This window comes from Panthera onca, chromosome B1 (genome assembly GCF_046562875.1).
Source record: "Panthera onca isolate mPanOnc1 chromosome B1, mPanOnc1 haplotype 2, whole genome shotgun sequence".
Taxonomy (NCBI): Eukaryota; Metazoa; Chordata; class Mammalia; order Carnivora; family Felidae; genus Panthera; species Panthera onca.
Genome location: NC_138342.1, coordinates 1,580,726 through 1,604,749, shown reverse-complemented (window position 1 = coordinate 1,604,749; position 24,024 = coordinate 1,580,726). Strand labels below are relative to the sequence as shown.

The 24,024-nt window shown below is 57.2% G+C and overlaps 2 protein-coding genes across 4 annotated transcripts in view; one reads left to right on the top strand and one right to left on the bottom strand.

Moving 5' to 3' along the window:
- CFAP99 (cilia and flagella associated protein 99) overlaps positions 1–10,537 on the bottom strand; it is a 42,117-nt gene extending 31,580 nt beyond the window's left edge. Inside the window, exons 1-2 of the mRNA XM_081795464.1 lie at positions 10,425–10,537; positions 1,910–2,037 (exon numbers count right to left, since the gene is read on the bottom strand). Of these exons, the coding sequence (XP_081651590.1) occupies positions 1,910–2,020 (111 nt within the window). The 5' untranslated portion in view covers positions 2,021–2,037; positions 10,425–10,537. The remainder of the gene's footprint in view (positions 1–1,909; positions 2,038–10,424) is intronic.
- A 154-nt stretch (positions 10,538–10,691) lies between these two features.
- ZFYVE28 (zinc finger FYVE-type containing 28) overlaps positions 10,692–24,024 on the top strand; it is a 117,860-nt gene continuing 104,527 nt past the window's right edge. The window contains exon 1 of one of the 3 annotated variants that reach the window (XM_060655546.3): positions 10,692–11,274. In XM_060655546.3, coding sequence (XP_060511529.2) covers positions 10,744–11,274 — 531 coding nt within the window. In that variant the 5' untranslated portion in view covers positions 10,692–10,743. Of the gene's footprint in view, positions 11,275–12,302; positions 12,521–24,024 lie in introns of those variants that run through there. The other 2 variants (XM_060655545.3, XM_060655547.3) reach the window with 2 other exon arrangements.

Sequence of the window (24,024 nt, the reverse complement as noted above, 5' to 3'; positions counted from 1 at the left end):
CCACTGGGTCAGACTTGAGGCGGGCATTGGAAAGGATCTGGGAAGACCAGCGTGTCAGAAAACGCAGTTGCCGGCCTCTCCATCTGACGCGAGCATCCGTGCACACCCCGGCGACGCTGGCCAGATCCCTGGGACTCGGTGCGGTGGGTCTGGGGGCAGAGGCGTGCTGGCCTCCCTCCCCACGGAAACGCACACATAGGGGCATGATGCCATGGCTCACTAAGCGACAACTACCGGCAATAATGTGTTGTCACAGACCCAACTTTCTGTAATGGTTATTACTGAGAAATAAAGATGCTAACCTTGCTGTTTTTGCTGGGCAGTGGGGGAAAGCTTTGGAGGGCGGATGCAGGGGAGCTGAGGGCAGAGCAGAGACACCAAGGGGTCTCCTTGCAAGTGGAAGATGAGAGAAGCTCGGGCGAGGTCTTTCTTTTAGGATGACACCAACAACAGCAGTCATGGCTGATGCGAGCGACCAGAGGAGGGTGGGACAGAGGGAGCTGCCCCGCCAGGCCCTGGAGCAGCCACTGGGGAGGGCCAGGCCCAAGCAGGGTGGGGGGGAGGGGGCGCTGAGCTGTGCAGGGCATTTCCGCTTGGGGAAGATAATTGTGGTAGGGCCTGGCCTTGGCTGTCTTCATCATTTCCCCAAATGCTGGGGTCTCAGGGACGAGCTTGAGAGAGGGGTACAGGCTGCTGCCCGGCCCCTGCTGCCAGAGACATCGGTTTCTGAATGAAGCTGGGGAGAAGGGGTTGGGTCAGCGGTCCCAAGCTTTCTCTCGTGGGAGAGTCTCTGGTTTCTGGACCCCTCCAGCCTTTGTGTGCACAGCCCAGGGCCCCAGCCCCTTCTGCAAGGCAGCGACCACTTCAGGTTTTCGGGCCGCTGGACCACAAGGCAGCTGACGAAGGAAGAGCGTTCCCTACCACACCGCAAGGGAAAGGGAGTCCCTCTGTGGCCGGGGGCCCAGCAGAGCCCACGCCTGAGCAGGTCATGGGGGCTAGCCCACATCCCCGGGGGTGGGCGCAGTGAATAGCTCACACACGCCTGTTAAGGAAAAGCAATTCCACCTGGCAATTAAGGACAAGCATCCTGTAATTAATGCATTTGCTACAACAGCCCCAGGGGGGCTGGGCCCCTGCAATGCATGCTCCCGCTCCCTGGGCACCTACCCACCCCTGGTGGACAGATTGACAGATGCACAGAGAGGCTTCTGAGGGCGGCCGAGCTGACAGGTGGTGCTCCAGCGGCCCTGAGCCGTCCCAGGACGTCAGCCAAGCGGACTCTCTGTATGTGCTCGAAATGGGGTGGGCTGTAGTTGGGGGAGAAAAGAACAAGGACCATCCAGGGGCACGGGGACAAGAGGTGAGTAGCAGGGGGGCGGCGGGTGGGGGGGGAAGGTCCCTTATTTCTGCCAGCTGTGGGCCACGAGAAGAAGGAGGTGGGGGCTCCTGTGGACCTCGCTGCCTTGGCCAGCCCCTGCCTCTCTGTCGGAAGCCGGTCAGCTCGCTGGCTGCTCGTGCGTAGCTGCCCTGGGAGGAGGCCACCCTCCAGAGTGGAGGTCAACCCAAGCTCACTCTTCTCTGTGTTCAGTTTTGGATGGTACCGTGCAGGCACGTCCTGAGGCACGGTGCCAATATTCCCTTTCACAAGAGTGGTCTGATGCACATTCCAGATGCCAGGGATGCCTCTCGAGGCACAGAGAGGGTCCCTGAAGGCCCCTAGAAACACTGCAGCCACTATTGTGACCTAGAGTGAAGCTGAGGACATCCAGCCTTCGAATGGCATGGGGCCGTGCCCAGGGCCTCTCCCCAGGGAGGACGGAAAGCAGCTGTCTTCCTAGAAAGTAACTAGCTACGTGACAGGTGTCACCAGCATGCCTCCCAGCGAGCCCCGAGCCGCCACTGATCCTACCTGCAGGGTGGTGGACGCGGCCTCCAGGAACTGCTCAGCACTGCCCTTCTTAGCCTTAAATTTGTCCAGTTGCCCAATCACAGTTTCAATGCATTTTCCGTAGTAGGCCATCTTCCCAGGGCAGGACTCTAGAAGCAAACCATTACAGGTCACACCCTCCGTGACCTCTGGACTGTCAGCTCGGCAGGTGGCAAAGGCAGCCACAGAGGCTTTATCATTAGACGGGACGTCCCCTGGGAGCCTGGGACCTCTCACAGTGAGGCATGTTACAGGGAGACAGGGACCCCAGCTGGGGAAACCCGGGCCCACTTCCTGGACTGTGTCCTTGCAGGACTCTGCCGTCCATGGGCCCAGGCTGGCCCTGAGGAGTCCACCCCAGGCCCCCACCCACCCACAGATCCTGGAGGCTCCCAGGCTTCCCCACGTGGCCCCAAGCCCCACAACTGTGCATGGCTGGGGAGGACGCCTGGGAGGGGTAGGCCTCTGAGCATATCTCAGCCTAGCTGGGGTTCAGTGACTGTTTATACAGAAGGTCTTGCCCAGAGGGGTAGGTGACCTAATCCCAAATGGCTGGGGCAAGAAGAATCCTCAGGTCACCAGGTTCAACACTCCCATTTTATTTATTTATTTAAAATAAAAAAAAATGTTTATTTATTTTGAGAGAGAGAGAGTGTGTGTGTGTAAGCAAGGGAGGGTCTGAGAGAGAGAGAGAGAGAGAGAGAATCCCAAGCAGGCTCTGCACTGTCAGCACAGAGCTCGACATGGGGCTTGAACTCACGAACCGTGAGACCACGACCCAAGCTGAAACCAAGAGTTGGATGCTCAACTGACTGAGCCACTCAGGTGTCCCTCAATGCCCCCATTTTTTTTTTTTTAACGTTTATTTATTTTTGAGACAGAGAGAGACAGAGCATGAACGGGGGAGGGTCAGAGAGAGGGAGACACAGACTCCGAAACAGGCTCCAGGCTCTGAGCTGTCAGCACAGAGCCTGACGCGGGGCTCGAACTCACGGACCGCGAGATCGTGACCTGAGCTGAAGTCGGACGCTTAACCGACTGAGCCACCCAGGTGCCCCTCAATGCCCCCATTTTAAAGGTGGTGGACCCAACACCCAGAAAGAATGCACAGTTGGTAAGTGGCCAGATCTCGTATGGGCACTGAACTTTCCAGAAACATACTAGCTCCAGGAGACCAGCTTGCCCAGAGCCTCTCTCTGGGAGACCTTGGAAGAGCTGTTTGGGTTGGGGCTGGGACCCTGGGAACTGGTTCTAATAGGTAAGCCCCAAATTGCTTAGAGGGGGGTGGCCAGGCCCATCAGAGGCTCCCTCTCCATGCCCCCGTCTTGTTCCATGCTACTCGAGGGGTGTGTCTGGGCCACCCCACTGCTGGTCTTCTTGGGCACCAGCTGTTGGCAAAGCCAGGCTGCTAGAATCCTGGGGAACAATGCGAGCACCTCTCCTGAACCCCCAACGAGTTGGAATGGATCCAGATAGCAGTCCCCAGACCTAGACCCCCCAGAATGGAGACTGAGTGGAAAAAAAGAAAAGCTGTATACACTGTCACTGGGGTCCCCAGCAAGATGGGCTGTCCCAGCCAGTCCAGCCCATTGGTTGAGTCCCCCCACTGCTTTCAAGAGTGTGAGGGCTAAATGCCACCAGATGCTTCAGAGAGCCTCTGACACACAACTGTGAAGCAGAGGCAAGAGGAGAAGCAGAAGCAGACAGCGGTTAAAACCCAGAAAACGTGCCTCTGTCACCTCCGAGAGATAAGAGAGATGTGGTATCCAAGGAACAAGAACAGTGGAGGAAGACAGAGTCTTGGAAATTAAAATATGGCAGCAGAACTAAAAATACAAATAGAAGAGGTGGAAGGTACAGTTGAGAAAATCTCCCAAGAGAGAATAAAAAGATGAAAACACAAAGTGGGAGAAAAATACCCAGAAAACCAGGGAGCCACTCCAAAAGGCCCAAATGCCCACGAGCAAAGAGAAGAGTCACGGGAGAGAACGTCCCAGGGCTGAAGGATGGGTGGGTCTCCCTGTGGACGGGGCTCTTGAGCGCCTTGAATGCTTTTGTCACCGAGGGAGACAGCAGGTGGCATAGGAGGGGACAGGGGTGCGGACCAGCCTCCTCCCCCAGCAGGGAATGCATCTCCAACCTGGAGAAGGACAGCACGAGCAGAAAGACTAGGCCCTGCACCCCGCCCTGTGGAGGGAGCCCAGAAAGGGGCAGACAAGGGACTGGGAAGCAGGGGCATTTCCAGGAAGGTGACAGCAGGAGGCAGGCCAGGGGCACCAGAGTAGGGGAGCCCTCACCTGGCGCAGCATCCCGAGCGGGTTTGAGCTGAGCGCTCTGGGAAGGAGGCTTTGACTCCTGCCCTGCTCTGCTGGCTGCACACCTGGGCCCCTGCACCGCCCGGCCCTGAGGCCTGACTCGGGTCGCTCAGGCGCCCAGCCCTAGCGGTGCAGGGACAGAAGCGGCACGAGCCTCTCTCGTATGCGACCAGAAGACAGACCTCTTGGAACAGGGAAACGCACTGAAACCGGCTCGAAGCCCTGATGCCGGTGCCGGCCCTGAAGACCAAGCCTCAGGAGTCCGGGTTCGGAGACCAGTCAGTGGTTCCACGAAACGAGAGCACGCTGCAGGGGGCAATGGCTGAGACCCACAGAGGACCACAGCGGGGGCTGAGTCCCTATTTCTACATCGGTTCTTGCCCCAAAGTGGGCATGACCATCAGTACTGAGTGAGCTAGCTGCTGGTAGGACCCGGCTGCGGTCACTGCCCCAGGGGCCACCTAGAGTCAGGTGGGCTCAGGCCCAGGAGAAAGGAACTGGCCACCTGCACGCAGGCACTGAAAGCAGTGTGCTCATCCATCTGTCCCTATCTTCACCAGGACCACCTACACCGAGCCCAAACTTTGGCCTTTGCAGGTGCAGGGGTCAGAAGGACGGGTGGTGACGTGGGGCCAGCGCGTGCCAGGTGACCCCCTTTTGACGTGCGGCCAGGTGGCGGCGTCGCTGACTGTGAACACACACTGGGCTACTCGTTTCTTCCAGGTCCGCCCCTCAGCAGTGGGACAGGCCACCTGGAGAGCAGGCCACACAGCACCTTTGGGAACAGAAGCAGTCCCCATCTGTGGCTCGAGGGCAGGGGGCTGGCCGGCTTGGCCCCTCCTCTCTCATCTGCCAGGGGCAGGCTGGCTGGACCGTGGGAGCAGGTCCTGACCCTCGGACACAGGCAAGATGAGGTGAGGGCCGCAGCGAGGAGGTCGGCGCCCGAGACAGAGGTGCAGGAGGGGTACAGACGAGGCCTCGCGAGGCTGTGGATGCCGTGCAGTCCTCCTGGCCCGAGTCCCAGGTCTGCTGGGCAGCTGAGGACAAGTGACTTAACTTATCCGAAGGCAGGAAGTCATGACCCCTACAGTCAGGGCCCTGACCTGGCCGCCTCCTCTGGGTGGGTTGCCCTGCTCTGATGTCCCACCCCTGGCGATGGCATTGCTGACCACACAGAGGGACACGAGGTGTCTCTGGGCCAAAAGGTAGCATCGAGGGGTGTGCAATCAGTTCTTTTTTCTTGCTGTGGCAGTCTGTACTGCTAGGACTCCTCCCTGGGGCCTGGCTTGCAGACTGAGTGAATGTCCCTGGAGGAAATATTGGCTCTGGGAGAAGTTCTGGAAAAGATCTATTTCCATAGTTTGCAATCTTTTCCCTAGTGAGATCTGACTTTTCTCAGCCTCATGCAGCTAGTGGACAAAGGGACATTTTAAAGGCCGCAGAAAGTGGGGGCCACCCCCCCAACACTAACCACCCCTCATCTGGCCACAGAAAGTGGGGGCCACCCCCCCAACACTAACCACCCCTCATCTGGCATTAGAGGCCTCGCTGCATGGGATGGAGCTTGGAAGTCTTGAGGCCACAGGCTGCCCGTGGCCCCTCTGGATGAGCCCCTGTACTTGGTTATTTGTGTTCATGCAAACCCTTTGCCCCGGGTCCCACGTCCGAGAGGCTGTGGGACATTTGCAGGTGAGGATCACCCAGTCCGCCTGCACCAAGTGGCCACAGACCCACTCACCAGGTCTCCCAGGCCTGGCCCTCCGCCTTACCCCCCGGCACAGCCACTGTCCTCCCGGGCAGGTGTTCCAGTGTGGGGGAAAGGCGGGAGGACCCTTTTGGCCTGAGCCTCTGGCAGGTGGGATAGATGGCAGTGCCAGTCTCTGAGGTGAGGGAGGTTTGGGGGAGAGTGGCCTCAGGTCAGGGGAGTGTCCTTCCACTAACAGCCATCATTAACAGATCCTCCCAACTCTTGGGGTACCCAGCACGTCCTACCCCTTCGCAGCCTGGGCTCACAGTCCCTGGGGTCCTTCTCCTGCTTCCCGTCCTGTACCCCAGCTCTGTCTTCCCAGGATTCTCACTGGCTCTCAAGCCCCTTCACGTGGATCTCCTGAACCTTGAACACGCCTCTCCTCTCTCCGGTGAGCTCCTAGGCATCCCTTAACACCTGATGCAAATATCAGCACCTGTGGAGCCTGCTTCCTCCTCCCTTAGCTCTTCCCTTCTCCGTGCCTCCTCTGAACTCATCCAAACCTATGTGACGCACTGCACCGTGAGCACCTGACGCAGGACCCTCCTGTGCCACTTCTGCGTCCACAAGCTGGTCTCCAGCAGCTTAACCAGAGCTGGTCTCCAGCAAGTGCCGCAGAGGTGTCTGCGGAGGCAATGACAGGATGCAAACTGCAGAACAGTCAAGCTGAAAGTGTCAGCACAGAGCCCAACACAGGGCTCGAACCCACGAACCGTGAGACCACAGCCTGAGCTCAACCGACTGAGCCCCCCAGGTGCCCCTGTATTAGTGATCTTTTTTAATTCAAGCCTTTGCTTCCACAGATCCTATAGTTCAACAAGTTCGCTTTCGTTGTTTCGTTTAATTGGAGAATAATGGATGCCCACGAGATATTTACTAAGCAAGTAAAGGTGGGACAGAACAAACCCCACGCTGAGTTGGGGGGGTTGAGGTGGGGGGGTCAGACTCCCCATCCCAAGGGAGCGCTTCCTGCCTGTGGGAGCCTGAGCCTCAGGCTGGTTCTGCAACCCTCCAAACACCCACTCTGCCAGATTCCCGGTAACATCTCAGGATGAGCCATAACTGGGGGAAAGAGACACCATGTCAACATAGTAAAGCAAAATAGCATTTACACATTCTGGAGCTCACAAGGAAATGAGCACAACTAGTAAAAAGTCTATTTTTACAGAAACAACGTTGAGGATGCAGTCTTTTCGCCCCTCCCCCAACAGGCACTTGGGGGCACTGCCCCGGGATGGGGTTTGGCCCTTGGCCCTACCTTTCTGCATCTGCTCTGAACACAGCTCTGCCTGGAGGAACCAGATACCGGCAGGGAAAGGGTTCCCTCCGGCACCTGCTGTGGGTGGTGAGTGTGGGCGGTCTGCACGTGTTTAGTGGGAGATGTTCCTCAGGCAGGATGACTTCCCTGCCCTCCCTCCTGTCCCGGAGCTGGAACATTCTGAAGAAAGGATGCTCCAAGAGGCCCTTTGGTGATGGCTCAAAGTCCAAGAAGAGCCAGAGAGGCAGCCAAGCCCTGTCCCCAAAGCAGAGCGGGCCTGGACAGAACTGGAGGCAACAAATGGCTGAGCCAGGTAGAGGATGCAGAGGGGAGTCTGTGAGGGGCTGTGTGGAGGAGGGGGGTCCCTGGGGAGCCCAGCTGGCTGGAACCATTAGTCCCTGGCAGTCTGGCTCACTACCAGGCCTGAGGGCCCCTGGGGCAGAGGAGACACAGAGCAGCTGCACCAGGAGGGTGGAAATCAGGAAAAGAGACACTTGAGTCCTGCATTCTTACTGAAATTGGCCTGTGAGCTTAGTGGACGTTTTTGGGTAGGAGACAGGCGGTAAAGTCTTCTGATTCTGATACATGCTCTTGGCACCTCAGCTTTGTTCTAATGGGGTAAAACCAGATACATGGGAAGTGGTATTTAATTCCCAAGATTTAACTCCACGAATCAAGACCTGACTGTCTCAAATTTAAGGAAACTTTAAAGGTGGGCTGGACCAAAGCTTCTCTTTTCTTAGCAAATCCTTTGTAGACAGAAGTGAGATGACAGGAGATTTAAATTCATCAGACACAAACCAGTTCAACACCCTCAACCACTAGAGAGGCTTCATTTACACAGATACAAAATGTGTGTTAATTAACATAAATTCTTTTCTTGGCTTTTAATTCCGAGTAAAAATCTCCCAAGGATTTTTGCCAAGTCATGCTCTGACGGATTGTGCTTAAAGTATAGACCCACACAGCAGGTTTTGCTGGTTGCTTTTTAATCTCCACTCTCCCTTTCCTCCTGAATAACAAAACACTGAGTTTTACTTGGGTTTATTGCTGCCTAACTGAAAGATGACATTCCCTGGCCTCCCCAGCAGCGAGATATGCCCTGAAGTACAAGGATGTGAGACTTCTGCAAAGTCTCTCTGAAAGGGAGAGGCTTATACTCTTCTTCTCTTTTCCTTCCTGCTGGCTGGACTCAGGAAGTGATGGCAGGAACTTAGGCAGCCATCCTGGACTGTGAGGAAACATGTTAAAGGTGGCAGAAGAGAAAGCTAGAAGAGTCCACGTCCCTGATGACTTTTTTGTGGCTGTTATACCTTCCAGGACTGGCTCCCCATTGACCTCCTTTATGGAAACATAAGTAACCTTGCTTGGGCCTCTCTGGTCTTTGGATTTTTCATTACATATAGCTGAACCTAATCTTAATTGATACACCCACTTCTCCAAGGTCAGCCTTCCTCCTGCACACAGTTTCAAACTGGGGAGGATAGGAAGAAAGCCTCTGCACGAGCAACGACAGCCCTAGCCTTGGAGTCAATGAAGGACAGAACAGTGGAGAATAGTCCACTGTCTACAGTGAGTTCTTATGCTAGAAGCACTGGCTGGGGAGGAGCAGGTCTTACGTGTGAAGATTGAGAGTCCATTTGGACACATTGAGTTTGTGGGGATTTGTTAGACATCCATTGGCAAAGAATGGGTAAAGGGGTCTGCAGTCCCAGGGTGATGTTCAGGCTGGACATGTAAGTTTTGGAAACGTCAGGAGAAAATGGGTGTTTACCAGACCATGTGACTGCAGGAAATCACCCAAGGAAGGAGTGGATAGAAGAGTTTCCAAGGTCCGGGGCACCAGGGTGGCTTAGCCGGTTAGGCGTCCAACTTTGGCTCAAGTCATGATCTCATGGCTTGTGAGTTTAAACCCCGCCTTGGGCTCTGTGCCTACAGCTTAGAGCCTGGAGCCTGCTTCTGATTCTGTGTCTTTCCTCTCTCTTTGCCTCCCTCCCTCTCTCTCTCTTTCTCTCTCTAACATAAATAAACATTAAAAAAAAATAAGAAGAAGAATTTCCAAGGACTGAGTCCCGGGGCTTTAGTGTCAGGAGGTTGGGAAGCAGAGGAGGCCCCTGCCCAGAAGACTGAGAAGGAGCAACCACTGGAGTGTGATCTGTTCCAGCCAAATGAGGACGCCGTGTCCGGGAGGAGAGCACTCAGCTGAGCTGCCTGCTGCTAACGGTTCAAGGAAGAGACGGGGCTGAGCTCCAATCATTGGATTTAACAACATCAGGGTCAAGGATGACTTTGATGAAGAACTTGGGAGAGGGAGTTGGGTGAAAGCCCGATCAGAGCAGGCTCAGGAGAGAAAAGGCGAAAAGAATCGGAGATAGGAGGCAATGGGGACGGGGTGGGGTCTGTGTGCTGGCAACCTAAGGGAGCAGAGTGGGTGGCAGCTAGAGGGGAGTGGGCAAGATTAGCCAGGCACTCAGAAGAGAACATGGCCCACCACCAGCACACACGGAAGCCTCAGAAGCTGCCTCTGGGGAGACTCGCACGCACTTCCGCGGACCACTCTAGTCCAGAACCACCCGAGCCCTGAGACCCTGGGCCAACGAGTCTCAGAGAATGAATTCTCTACCAAGGGAGAAGTTACTTCTACCCCCCGCACCCCCAATCTGCACATCTCAGAACACTCAGAGGAGCGGTGGTGGGTGGGGACAGGGAAAGCTCCAAGCTGTTGCGGGAGCGCCAACTGTGATCTGGATCCTCTTCCTACAGATAAGAACACAGCAGCCTCTTTGTGCCTCAGTTTCTTCAGCTGTCAGTGGGAATTTAAAGGGTCTTGTACTCAACACATGTTTTTAGCTCTCTGCTTGCCACATAAACAGGTTCTCAGATTTTGGTGATTATCTTAATGGACCCAAATTAGGGCACCATTGGGGGCAATAGTGAATATGGGTGAATATCTTTTTAAAAAGCACCGTTTATTGTGGCGATTAAAAAAAAAAAAAAAAGCACCGTTCACTTTAACCAAGGAGCTGGGAAGAAGACCAAAATTAGCGAAAGTAAGAAGATGGGAAGCAGGAGATGAGGACTGACCGTGGGAAGTTGTTGGAGAGAGGTGCTGATGCTGAGGAAACGCGCCTCGCCCTTCTCCCTGTCGGGTTCCACCTGCTCCCTTCCCCCTCCTACCTGTGTGCTGGCTTCACAGGAGCTCCTGCCGCCAAACCTTCCGTCCCACCTCCACCCGCCGCCACAGCAGATGCCAGGGCCAGCGGGTGCGGCGGGTCTCGCGAATCGCAGCGGGTCCCCCACTTCACTTCTTCTGTTCAGCCGGGACCTCTGCCACCACCCGGACAGGGGGAGTTCGCGCCGGGGTGCAGTTTGGGCGTCGTCACCTAGCAACCGGAGCCACGCACCGGCGCCGCCGGCGGGAAGACTACAAGCTCCAGAATGCACAGCGCCCGCTGTGCGGCCAAGGACGGCGCGCCCAGGGCCCCGCCTCCCCCCAATGCCCGTCGGGACTTGTAGTTTTTCGCCCTCATCGGGAGCGCCGGGTCGCCCTCCGGCGGGGAGCGCGCCTCGGGTGGGGCGCGGCACGGCGCCGCGGGATTGGGCGGCCTCGGCTGCTGGCGGCGGGCAGGGGGCTCGCGGCGCGTCGGCGCATGTGCGGCGCGCGGCGCGGTGGCCGGCGAGGCGCGGGGTGTCAGTGAGCCGCGAGGAGCCGGCGCCCGCGTGCCCGCGTCCGCCCGTGCGCCCGTCCGCCTGCAGCGGGGCTGCGGGTCCGCCCTGCGCGCCGCTCGCGGAGCAGCTCCGGCCGCGCACCTGCCCCGCGCACCTGTCCGCCGCCCTCCGCCCGCCCCGCGCCCGGCTCCGCTCACGCCAGCCGCCCAGGGACCGCGCGGGCCCCGGCCCGGCCCTGCCCCCGCGTCCGCCCCGCGCCGCAGCCGGGCCGGGCGCAGCGCTGCGGAGGCGAGGGCCGCGGGGCCGGGCCGGCGCGGCGATGATGAACAGGTTCCGAAAGTGGCTGTACAAACCCAAGGTGAGCGCCCGTCCCTCTCTGCCCAGGCAGACCCCTCTCTCGCCGGCCGCCGACACCTCCGCTCCGCTCGGCGACCCGCGCGCGCACGGTGCCGGGACCCCTGCGGCGGGTCCCGCCTCCCCCACCCCTTCCTAAGCCAGGTCCTAGACTGACCCTCCTGCCGCCGCGCTCCGGCCGGGGCGCGCTTTCCCTCCTCTGCCCGCGGCCAGGGCGCGTTCCGCTCCCTGCTCATCCCCGTCCTGCTTGGGCGCCGCGCTCGCACCTCGGGGTCCCCGACCCGCAGCCCGAAGCCGACCCCCTCCTACTTCTCCTGCGTCCCGGAAGGACCTTTTCATCCCTGCTGCCTGAACCGGGGTGGTGGTGGGGGACCCCCTCATTCCTCTTCTGCCCGTCCCCGTTATCCTGTGCCCGGACTGTACTCCCCAGCCTCGCCCTGCGCTCCGGAAGAGACCCTCGCTCCACCTCTACCAGGTTCTGGAGCGGACCCCCACTTTCCTCTCCCCGGGTCCCGGGCTGACCCCTCCTACCCTGTGTGCAGAGCGGATCCCCATCGCACGGCCCCGGCCCTGCCTTCCCGAACCAGCACTGACCCGCACCTCGGCCGGATCCTTGGCCCGCGCCCACCCGCGTGCTCCCCAATCCAGAACGGGTGCCCCCCTCGCCCGCGGGGTCGGCGGCTGGCGGCTGCGCCAGTCGCACTGCGGGCGCTGCGTCCCACCGGCGGCCCGGGCTCGTGTCCGCTGTGGACAGCGCGGGGCCGGGGGCCGCGGTACGGGGCGCGGGGCCCAGAGTCCTGGGGGCGCCTTTGGGGTCCGGGGCTACAAGCTGCCGGCCGGCGCAGCGGGCAGGCGGAGGCGCTGGGGTCTTGGCTGAGGGCGATGACGCTGGGGTGGGGTCACCGAGGCCGCAGTGTCACTGACGACCCAGGGAACCCACTGCTCCCCGCGAGGCTGGACCGCTTTTCTGGATTGGGCTTCCCCGCCCTCCCTCCCCCACGTGGGTGGTCTCTCAGGGTGGGGGTTTCTTTAAATCCGTGCCCTCCTGGTGCGCCGGTTCCGGGGAGGCAGCAGATCTGTTTGGGGAGACCGGGGTCTAGGGGACGAGCCCAGGGACCCGAAAGCTTGTGCTTCATGGTGTTTGGGGTCGGAGATTTCTCCGGAGTGTTGGGCTGAAGGATTAGGATGCCTGTGGTGCTCCTTGCTCCGCCTTGGCCTCCCCCAGAGAGGATTCAGTTCTTCCGCGTCAGGTACAGCCACTGGCCTCCCAACCTTGTCCTGTAGCAGCTCCTTATCCGTGGTGGTGGGGGTGGTGGTGGCTTGGTGCGACCCTGGTGCTTCCTGGCTCCCTGTGGTTTGGGACCTCCCTGGTCATTTTCTACCTACCCGCTCCTCACTGCAGTCTCCCCTAAGGCCAGTCTCAGCCCTCCTGCTGTCCTGCCGGGGGGTTGTCAGGGGGAGGTGACAGCCACTGCATAGGATATCTGTACAAGGAATGGCTTTTTGTGTGTGTGACTTTTGTCTCCGGTTAAGGAAAAATCAAGTCCTCTCGTCAAAAGGTCATATCTAGGGTGGACAGCAGTGTTATTGTTTCAAGGTATATGCCAGCAGAGGCTGGCAGGGAAATGTATCATAGGTCAGGTAACATTCTGGTGTTTCCAAAAACACTTTTGTCAGAAGTCCAGGTTCCAGCCGTGGCTCCGGAGTCGGCCTTGATTTCAGGATCACCTAACTGTGTTGTCTTATTGGAAGGGGAGGAAGAGCAATGGTGTGCTCTCTGTTTCGTTAATAGCTGCACAGTTTCAGCTGAGGGGAAAGTCTTCAAATGTGGAAAACAATACTGCCCTTGAGGTTGTGCCCCGGAATGGAGAATGGTACCCCTAAGTTTCCCTCTCCAGCAGGCAGCTGCCCTTCTAAGACAAGCTCCAGGGGCCGACGGGGGCTGGGTGGAGGGCCGGTGTTAACCGGTCACAATGGTGCAGCGGAGAAGGGAGGGCTGGTGCTTTGTGTCAGGTCACGTCTGATATTTGTCCCTGAGCCTTGGACTTGAGACACACGTCCATCTGAGATCTTTGCGTCTGGCCTTGGCGTGGTGCCCCGCAGTCAGCTTGAGCTTGGGCGGTCTCTTGTTTGGGATCTGTCTTTGGAGTTAAATATCTTGATTGTTTGAAGAGTTGGAGCATATTAGGTCACCCCAGTAGCTTTTCATTTTTCAAACCAAAGCTCAGACTTTTGTCTTGGATTATGAATTGAATTTTCTGGTTCCCTTACCTTTCTAATTTAATCCATTTGGGACAGGTGAGCACAGAGTCAGTGCTGGGAAGATTCCAGGCTGGAGGACAAGAGGTGTGAGAGTTAGCTGCGGGGGAATGTGTCTGGGGGAGACTGTTGCCTGCAGTTATGATTTGTTTTTTTCACTTTTGTATTTAGATAGATACACAATTCAAACTGCATTCTTGATTTAATCCCTGCTTTGGTCTAAAACTGAACACCAAGCTTCTTGTTCATTACAGTGCAGTGGAAAATATTGTGGAGCCAAAAATATTCATTGTTCTCGCAGTTCTAAAAAGGATTCAGAAGTGCTTTAAAACATTCTGACACTTAAAATTTTTGATATCTGAATCATTAATAACTACCTCAGTTGGGTTTAAAAAAAAAAAAGCCTTGATGTATAATATAGTAGTTTAACGTTAAAATGACATTACCCATCTCTCATATTTCCATTTATTTTCTTCAAGGCCATGTTTTAAACACTATAATTTCTCTTCATGTGAAGTGTTCAGGATTTGTCAGTATTATCTGGACTGTGAAAGCTGGATAGGAAAGGAATGTGTGGGAAAGCTTATCAGCCTGCCCTTTGTGATGTTGGTGACAAGCTTTTTTGACTTTTGTTTAGGGAAAGTCCTTCCAAGAAAGAGTGAACTTTAAGAAGGTGAAACCTTTTGGAATAATTGGTATCTCCATTTGAAACGAAAGTGTTAATACTTGCGTTTCTTGCTGGGTTATCGCTTTCTTGTTGACGCCTGGTCACTGTGCTAAAGGGTGAAATCCTGGCATAGTGGAAGGGGGCCCCAGACCAGGCCCAGCCAGGATAGCTCAGCCGTCATTAAAGAGCATCCTAATGATGGCACAGGTCAAATCGTGTTTTCCATCTTTGAGGAAGAATTGATGGGTGGGTAGGTGATACTGTCCAGCTGGGTGGGGGTTACCATGCTCCGCCCTGTGCTCCATGAAGCCCTCTCTCGTCCGTACCCCCAAACGACTCCTGGGATGTGGGTCATTAACATTCCTTGTGAATACAGTGCTTTAGTGACTGATGTTTATCTGGGAACTGTCAGTACCCTGGGTTCAGGTCAGAGATGACATAGCCTTCTCAGAAGCCCGGGTAATGTGATGGGCACGTGTGCTTTTTGTAAGAAGCACCCTTCGAGCTTTGTGAAGTCTGCCCGAGCGTACATCCAGATAGGGTGTTTGCAACTTAACCCAGCCTCAGTGGACCAGGGCGTCTAGAGCCCTGTCCACGGTCCCTCCTGGTTTCCAGAGTCCCAGGCCCCCTGGTCATGGGCGTGGAGCTGGCCCTCTGTTCCTTGACCACCTGGCGGGGCGCAGGACCCTGGGAATGCCATAGCAGGTAGGAGTCCTTCAGGTATTAAACCAGCAGGTCACAGGGCCATGGGAAGGGCCTGGGTTTGTGTCTGCATGGCCCCCAAAGTGCAGAGACGTTGCATAGCCCCTCATCCTTTCGGGACTCCCCGACAGAGACCTGGAGAAATCCAGCCAGGGCATTGGCAGACCCCAGGGCTGTGGGAGGGCTTACAGCGGAAGCTGGTGAGATGGGTAGTCTTCCCTCAACCTGGGTCCTGCTGCTCTTGGGTCTGGGAGGGCAGTATCAGCACGTGCCTCGATTTCCCTGCTCTGCCTGGCTGGGAAGCGAGCTGCTGACCTCGCAGTGCCATGTTGGATCCTGGTGCCAGGTACAGACACTGTTTCAGGAGCTTGGGGTTTTAATGTGAACTTCTAGCCAGGCTGCGTTTCCCGCTGATAAACTCTGAGTGCCCGGCCACAGCTGACGCCATCCTTGGAGGAACACATTCCTCTCTGAGGTGAGCTACTGGAAAGCCAGTGTTCCGGAAAGCCTGGCCACGCAGGCTGTGCCGGGGCTGAGCTCCCTCGGCCAGCAGGTGCCTGGCACAGAGGGGGCTCGCGGAGTCCTGGGAAGGATGCTCGGCAGTGCTGAGTCACAGCAGGCTGGGCTGGCCCACACACCCATCGCTGTCATCCCAGGATTCAGAAGGCACGGGCCCTCCTCCCTGCTGCCCCATCTGGCCGCCCCTCCGGAGAGCTTTCCTTCGGATGCCTCAGCACTTGGAGGCTGTGGGCAAATGGGAGGGCCTGAGAGGTGCCCGTCCCTGAAGGTGGTTTATGGAGCCCACCTGCTTGGGTAGGGAGTGACTCAGGGGGAGGTCCCCGTCTCGTTTCCGAGGCTTCGCTGTATTTCTGTGTGTGGCTTCACACGCCCAGCCCTGTGCCCCTGGCATTTGCAGGGCCAGGGAGGGGCTGAGTGGCTGACGGATGGTGAGTGTCAGTCTCTGTGCCAGCTCTTATGTCATCGCTCAGGGTCTGCACTTCACAGAGGAGCACAGTAACGGGAAACGTTCCTGTTCTGATGGTGACTGTGAAATGGGCGAGTCACAGGCCGGGAGTCTTGAGTGTTGCCTGATTGATCTCTGGTCTCGGAGTCCGCAGGCAGTGGCGTGGCGGGGAGGGAGCCGGAGTCAGCGGACTGCCCCCCTCTCCGAACGGGAGGCCTGTTAGGTAATTTCCTTCTACCTGCAGAAGGATGGGTAACGTCAGGATGCTTTGGTGCCTCTCCTAACGCTGCCCTGCCGGGAGTCCCCAGATCAGAAGACAGGCTTCTTTTAACTGTGTAAAGATGCCCATCTAAGGGCGTATACGTGACTCAGCGGTCATTTGCAATTCTTGACGGCAGAGCTGTGGTTTTGTCTCCTTTGGGGTGACAGCACTGGGCAGCCACGGCTCCTACGTGGCATGCCCTGTGCCCAGCAAAGGGGAACACGGTGAGCGGGTCCCAGCTGGAAGACAAACGCATACGCCGAAAGCCGCGGGTCCCCGTGTTTCTCTCCTGTCTCCCTGGGCTGACCTCGCTGCCCGCTCTGGCATAAATAGCACGAAGCTGCAGACAGGGCAGCAGGCGCTGGGGCCTGGGTGGGAATCCTCCCCCGTCCCTGCCTGGCCCTGTGCCTCAGTTTCCCTGTTTGTCAGGTGGGGTGACGGGACCTGCTGCGTGGAACTTGGTCATCTCTGTCGGACGCTCATAGGAGCGGCTCAACAGATGACCGGTGTCAAAGTCAGCAGCGCTCTTGGGTGTGGACTTAATGTAAGACCACCCATGGAGCGTTTTATGGGGTCTGAGCGGTCACTGAGGCTTTCCAGTGACTTCCAGGTTATTATGAGAGTGAAGTATCTTTTTTTTTTAAGTTTATTCATTCATTTTTGAGAGACAGAGAGAGTGCGAGGGAGGGGCAGAGAGAGGGAGAGAGAATCCCAAGCAGGCTCCATGTTTTCAACACAGAGCATGATGTGGGGCTCAAACCCACGAACCGTGAAGTCAGGACCTGAGCCAAGATCAAGAGTCAGACGCTCAACCGACTGAGCCACCCAGACACCCCAAGAGTGAGAGTGTCTTAGAAGGTGCACCCTGCTTCCCTTTCTGTGGCATGTCCGGTCCTGGGTTGCTAGAAACAGAACCTGACTCAGGATGCTTCAGGCATTACAAATGGCGGCGATGAGTAACAGTGATGCCGTCTCCTGTGTCCTCCCTGGGCCGAGATGCGGCCAGGTGCTGATCCACTGCCCTGGCATTGCCTTTGAAGGAGAACCCAGGGCTGAATTTCAGCCAGAGCGGGCATCAGTGGGCTCTGCTGTGTCAGGTCTGGCCCCCAACATCTCAGGCCATCCTCCTGTGTCCTGTCCCCGCCCCATCACCCCTCCTCAGCTGGAGGCTCAGGATCCAGGAAAGGACTCCAGAGCCATGGGGTGGCCAAGGCAGAGGGGCTGGGTGTAAGCGACGGCCCGGGGGCATAGATCTCTGTTGGCGCTGAGGTTGTGGGGGTGCTTGTGAACATTTGATGTTCCTGTTTTACAAACAAGATGTCAGGGACGAGATCTTAACTTGTTGGAGCCTTCACAGCCAGGAAGAGGGAAAGCTAGATTTGAACTCTGGTCTGTTGGGCCCCGGAGCTGGAATTGGCAAGTGCGGCTGCCCTGAGCTGTGCCTCTCCTGCAGGAAGGAACTGAAGCCGTCACCAGCGTTTACATGAGTCCGGTTTGATGAAGCATTTGGTTTTGTACTTTTCACAGTTGGAATGAAAAGAAACTTAGGTATTGATGGGCAGTTTAAGTGTTTGAAGGAAGAAGACAAAAATGAATGGATTCTTTTTTGTTTTTACCGATCTGAATAGATAAAGCAAAGTAGAATAGAATGTTTCATATTATGATAATTTATGTAGAGTAGTTGGGTGAGATGAATGGGAGGTTTTTTCTTTCTTACAGTAAGTGTTTTGAGGCTCTTCCATTTCTCCTTGTTTTGTGCAGGGTGGGGGCAGGGGAATGTTGGGGGCACTTCAAGTGGGGCTGCCTTCATGGCTGAGGGCTCCTTAGAGCTCTGCACGGGGGCTCTGTGAGTCTCTGCCCTGCGGGGACCCCCCAAGCTCCCCCACGACTGCGGCCCTCATACACTGGGTGCTTGGAGAAAACGGAGCGCATACCTACCCCTGGGGGTGGTGTCTTTGGGGCAGCCGTTTGTTGGGTGTTTAGTTTTCGAGAATGTTTCCTATTATTTTTAGGAATATTGTAATTACAAAAAAAGCTTAAAAGCGGAATCAACTACTTCATTGTTGGATGCATTATATTTTTGAGACACAGAGAGGGAGTGTGAGCTGGGGAGGGGCGGGGGGCAGAGGATCTGAAGACGGCTCTGCACTGGCAGCATCGAGCCTGACAAGGGGCTTGAGCTCATGAACCCCTGGATCATGACCTGAGCTGAAGATGGACGCTCAACAGACTGAGCCACCCAGGTGCCCCCAATGTCAGATACGTTTCAGAATCGTATCCCCGCGTTTATAGCAACATTATGCGTAACAGAAATTGGAAGTGGCCCACGTGTCCACCAACAGTGAGTGAGGAAATGAAGTGTGGTCCAGCCACACGATGGAATATTATTCAACCAGGAAAAGGAAGGAACTTCAGGTTATAATACGGATGAGTCTTCAAGTCATTATGTGACATGTGGAGAAGCCAGACACAAAAGGACACAAACTTTACGATTCTGCTTCCCCTACTGTCCCGGAGGGCAGGTCTGTAGACACAGAACGTATGTCGTGGCGGGGTGGGAAAAGGGCGGCGACGGCCAGAGGGTCCAAGGCTCCTTTTGGGGCAATAAACAGGTTTTAAAACTGGAGACAGGTGGTGGTGGCACAGCACTGAAATGTGTATTTAAGATGGTTAATTGTATCTTAGGTGAATTTTACCTCGATAAAAAAGGGAATTAAGCCGTTTTTGAGAGTTTTTTTTTGAGAATCGTAGCAGTTTTTGAGACAGTCAAGGGGCTTTTCCTGGAAGGTCAGGAGATGCATCTCCGGCGGGGCTTGGCGCCCTGAGGCTCTTTGAAACCACCCCTTCCAGGCCCTCGGTTTTGGGGTTTCTGGAGGACAGCGGCGAGGGGTTCTGTGTGCAGATTTCTGAAACCACACCGCAGCCCCTGGGGCTGCCCAGGGAGAGCCTGTCCTGGTCAAGTGCAGCCCTCACAATGGGCGCAGGGGTGCTGGCTGGTGGGCACCTTCAGGGCTGTCAGGTGGGGTGGCCAGGGGGCCAGGACCCAGAGGAGCTGGGATTGGAGGGACAGATGCAGTCAGCAGAGTGAGCAGGGCAGCCCCACCAGGGTGTGTGTGTGTGTGTGTGTGTGTGTGTGGTGCCAGAAGGGGGAGGGACCAGGTGCAGGTCACTTGTGGTGACAATCTTCATGGGATCAGATCCTTCAGGGGGAGGGAGTCGATTCAGGGGGAGAACTGGAAGCTGGGGCTGGTGACGGAGACCTGGCTGAGGCTCAGGTAAGGGGATGGCAGGCAGGACTCTGGGATGGAAAGGCCCGGTGGGGAGGTTGAGGGGTGCTGTTAGCTGGACATGAGGGTGTAGGGGAGGGCTGGCGGGGCAAGGGGCCTGGGAGCCCAGGTGGGAACCGTGGCCCTTGGGGTGCCCATGGAATGTCCATGTGGATGGCGGAGCCCCCACGGTGGGTGCCCAGGAGTGCAGAATTGTACCGAGCTGGCCCCAGGGCTGAGAGCATGGCCCTGAGAACCAGAACAGTCACCCCATTTTGTGGGCCACATGTGGGTGGGGCTCAGCGGCTGTCACCTCTCTCCTTCCATGCCCTCTGGCAGCTGGGTCCCCCTCTGCACGGCCTCCTGTCCACCAGGAGGCTGACGGTGGGGGGGGGGGGGGGTTTGCATGATGGTGTTGGTGCCCCAGTGGGAATGGCAGGGTCTCCTGAGGCCTAGCCCTGAAGTCACAGGCGTCTCTTGCACCATTTTAGAGGGTTAGCTGCATTCAGGGCGGGCAAGCATGGCCTTCCGGTGGTGGCCCAGGGCTGGGGGCGGGGGTAGTGGCAGTGGGGAAGCATGGCTCCAGGGCAGGGGTGGGTTAGAGGGGTTCACACAGGAAGCTGAGGCGTGGGTGACAGGCAGCTAGGAAAACCCTATCCCACACTGTGTCACTGGGGTACCTGGCAGAGTAAAACTCACCCGTCCGGAGGGGGGCCCTCCCGCCCGGCCTCTGATGTGGAATGCGTGGTAAAAACACGAACAGACTCACGAGAACGAGGTGTGGGAATAGAGAGCCTGTAGAACTCCCAGGACTGAGAGGGAGAGTCATTGAATTAAAAATGAAAAACCAACCCGCCTCATGCAGGGGTGAGGCGATCACTCTGAGGTTCCAGAAGTTCACGGGCAGGCCGGGAGGGTGGGATGAGGGTCAAGGTGCATCTGATGGGACTTGGGGCGGGGGCAGGGAGCAAGGGGAGCCTTCCCAGGCGCCGGCCCAGACTCCAGGCTGGGCTGGGGGAGGGCCCTGGGGAGCACGGCACTTGCCGGGCTGCATCAGCACCGGGATGAAATGGAAGACAGTTTTAGATGAAGACGAAAGTGTAGCCACCCCCGAATCCTTGCTGCACAAGGACCGGGAAGTGTATTCCAGAAGGAAAATCAAGAGTCAGAGGAGGGCGTGGGAGGCAAGGAGCTCGCGGCACATCAGTGCAGCAGTTACCCTGTGGAGCGGCAAGAAGCAGGGGTTTGGGCAGAGTGACCCCAAAACGTGGGAGTGAGACACACTAGCCAGGAGCACCCGGTGGGGGTGGGTCCTTGGTGGCTCTGGAGGAGGCGCGAGGCGAGGGTGACGTCAGACCGTGAGTTAAGCACACGCAGGAGCCCAGGGGGAGCACCCGCGTGCTACTTACAGAGTGAAAAACTTCCCAGCCGGAGAAGTTCCACCCCATTGGGTATCTGTTACCTTCTGTGGTCTTGGTTTCAGCTTTGAGAGGAAGGAATGATGGGAGTCGCACGTCCTGGGACAGATCGTGTTCGGTGGCCCCCTCCTTGCTGGACTCCCTGCCGACTGTGCCCATGAGCCTCCAAGAAGCCTCTCTGCTGTTGGGAGAAGCCTGCACCACCCAGAGCCCAGCAGTGGCTCAGGATTGAGTACAGATGGGCCGAGGACTTGTGCTCAGTAGCTGGGGCCAGGTCTGGTCTCCTCACCTGTTAGCTGAACGAGAGGCCATGGGACGACATAGGAGCTGCCTTCCTGCCCCTGCAGCTGAGCACTGACCCTCCGGCAGGCGGCTACCCCGGGCCCTGGGACCTGGCCGGGTGGGGCAGACTGGCTAAGCTCCAGAGAGCCCAGCTGTCAGGTGTGCAGGGACCCAGCTCCAGGACCATGGCCTCTGGCCCCTCATACATTCCCCCGGCATCGCTGACTGAGGACACTTGCCGGGGTTGTTTTCCCTGGGATGAATGCTCCCAGACTGGGAACTGACACCCCTGAGAATCCCCGGCCCCAAGTGCCCCACAGAGAGCCTGAGTCCAGACCTCTGTCATTTGGCCCCAGGGACAGGGCTCTGGCAAAGGCTGAGGGAGACCAGGGTCTCTGAGCTGCCTCAGGGCCAGCAAGAAAGCGTGTGGACCCCCAGGGAGGCGTTTGCCAGGCTGAGGAGGGGCTGCCGAAGGGTCCGGCTGCAAACTCACTTGTCACAGACGGGGAAAGATCTGGAGGAGGGGTGCACAGAACCAGAAAGGCTTTTGGGGGCAGTGTTTCCCTGGCAGCCTCTGTCCCCCCACCGAGCCCTGTGTCGTGGCTGGACCCAAGATCTGTGCGGCCCTATTTAGCGGACGTGTCTTGAGACTGTGGGGGAGGACCCGAGGGGCCAAGTGGAGGGCAGGCAACAGGCAGAGCAGTGCCAGGCTGCCCCCTCCTCTTCAAGCACCAGTGAGTCTCAGGAATGGCCCTCCTGGCCTGCTGGCCTCTGCCCTCTGACCACGCCCACAGGGTCAGGCCTGACCTGCTGCCCAGCAGTCCAGCTCAGTCCCAGAGAGGCCGGCATGGCCGTGCCCCACTGCTCTTGGTGCCCCGTCTGTATTCTGATCACGATGGATGTGCAGCCTCTAACAGGTGTCCGAACTCTGAGGGAGACGATTGGTCTGCTGCCACTCCAGTTGTCGTGCTGCAGATTATTCTAGAATAGGGGCTGTGGGGTTGGAAGCCCGCCTCACCACGTGGACAAAACCAAAAAGGCAGGTGGCAGTGTCAGACATGAGATGTCACTCGTGTTCTGTGCACAGCGTGGCATGCGGGGGCAGGGGGCACGTGGCTTCTCCCCCAGACTCAGACCCAGTGCCCGGGGCCCAGCCCTGCGGTCTGCCGCTTGCCTTGGGCCTTTCCCAAGGATGTGCTTTTGGGCACCAACCCAGCTTGTTGACAAGGCCCGTTATAGCTTTGTTGTTGTTGTTGTACATATTTTTCTTTTTTTAAAAGCTTATTTATTTACTTGTAGAAAGTGTGTGAGCACAACAAGCAGGAGAGAGAGAGAGAGAGAGAGAGAGAGAGAGAGAGAGAGACTCCCAAGCTGGCACGGTGCTGTCAGTGCAGAGCCCACGCAACATGGGGCTCAATCCCACAAACTGAGATCGCGACCTGAGCAGAGGTCAAGAGTCGGATGCTTAACCAGCTGTGCCACCCAGACTCCCTTATATGTGTCATTTCTTAAAAAATTAGGTGGCATTCACATCACACGCAGTTTACGTTTACCTCAGTGGCATTCGTGTACCCAGCGTGCATGTGGGGGGCTGTGTCCGTTGTGCAGTCGCCCCCACTCTCCCCCTCCTGCCCCCGGAGACCTCTGGCCTGCGTTCTGTCTCTGTGCATTTCTGTTCTGGGCATTTCACAGAAAGGGGATCATACGACGTGGGGTCTTCAGTGTCTGGTTTCATCAACCTTGCAGCAGGTGTTGGAATTTCCTTTGGAAGGATGAATGGCATGCCTCCCTTCTGTCTACACTTCATCCATCTGTGGACTTCTGGGCTGGGTCCTCTTCTGGGCTGCTGTGAATAAGCTGCAATAAACATCCATGTACACATTTTCCCGTGTTTTCATTCTGTTGGGTAGATACACAGGAACAGAATTTCTGGGTCACATGGGAACTTTAGGTCTAAGTTTTTGGGGGACCACTGAACTGTTTTTCCTGTTGTGGTTCTTGATGAATGGAGGGTGGTTCATGGGGGAGAGTGGGGCCTGTGTGAGCCATGCGGTGCCCAGATGGGGGACCTATGGCTGCCCAACCTGTGTGCCCTGGCCTTGGGGCCGCCCCAGTCCTGGTGAGCAGGGTGTCCCAGCGGTGTCCCTGCTTGTGAACCAAAACTCCTGGAGATTGGAGGCCTGGGTGGGTCTTCCAAGGTGGCCCCAGACCCCACCCCGGGGCTCACTGGGAGCCACGCTTGTGAATCCTGTGAGAACCAGCATGGCGGTGTCTTTCTCACAGGCTCTTGTTTCCACGCCCCACTCTCGGGGCAGGGGCAAGGTCCCCTGGATGGGAGCCGCGATCCCTCCTGGGCCCCTGTCAGGAGCTGGGCTCCGGCATCCAAGGTGGTCACAGAGAGAGGACACGCTTTGTCCAGGGTTGTGAGGAGTCTGAAAGGCCTGTGATGCCCGTGGCCTCTCCTCATACACGCTGCAACATGCCAGCTGCAGGGGCCTCCGAGTGGGGTCCCGTTCCTGGGGTGGGAGGACTCACGTGGCTGTTAGCTGACTGTGGAGGGTGCAGGCCTGGCCACCGGCTTGGCCACCTGAGCGGCCACTCGATTTCTTTATGGGAGGCTGATGGAAAGTAAAGTGAGTGCAAATTACGGAAAGAGCAGATATCGGTGAACAGAGATGGAAATTTAATATTCCCCGTGACCCTTCTCACTGACGTTTGTTAATGCGTTTCCACTGCTCGCCCCATTTGCCGTGTGGCTCTGTAGCTGTCTTCCCGCGGGCTGCTTTCTAGCAGGCTTTGCAGGACTGGGAAATCGCATCAGCCGAGCGGCCTGGCTGGAGAATTGCTTCGGCTGGAGAACGTCGTTGCCGTCGTGGCTGCAACGTGTCATCACGGCTTGCTGACCGTCAGGAGTTTTGGTGACTGTAGCCAGGT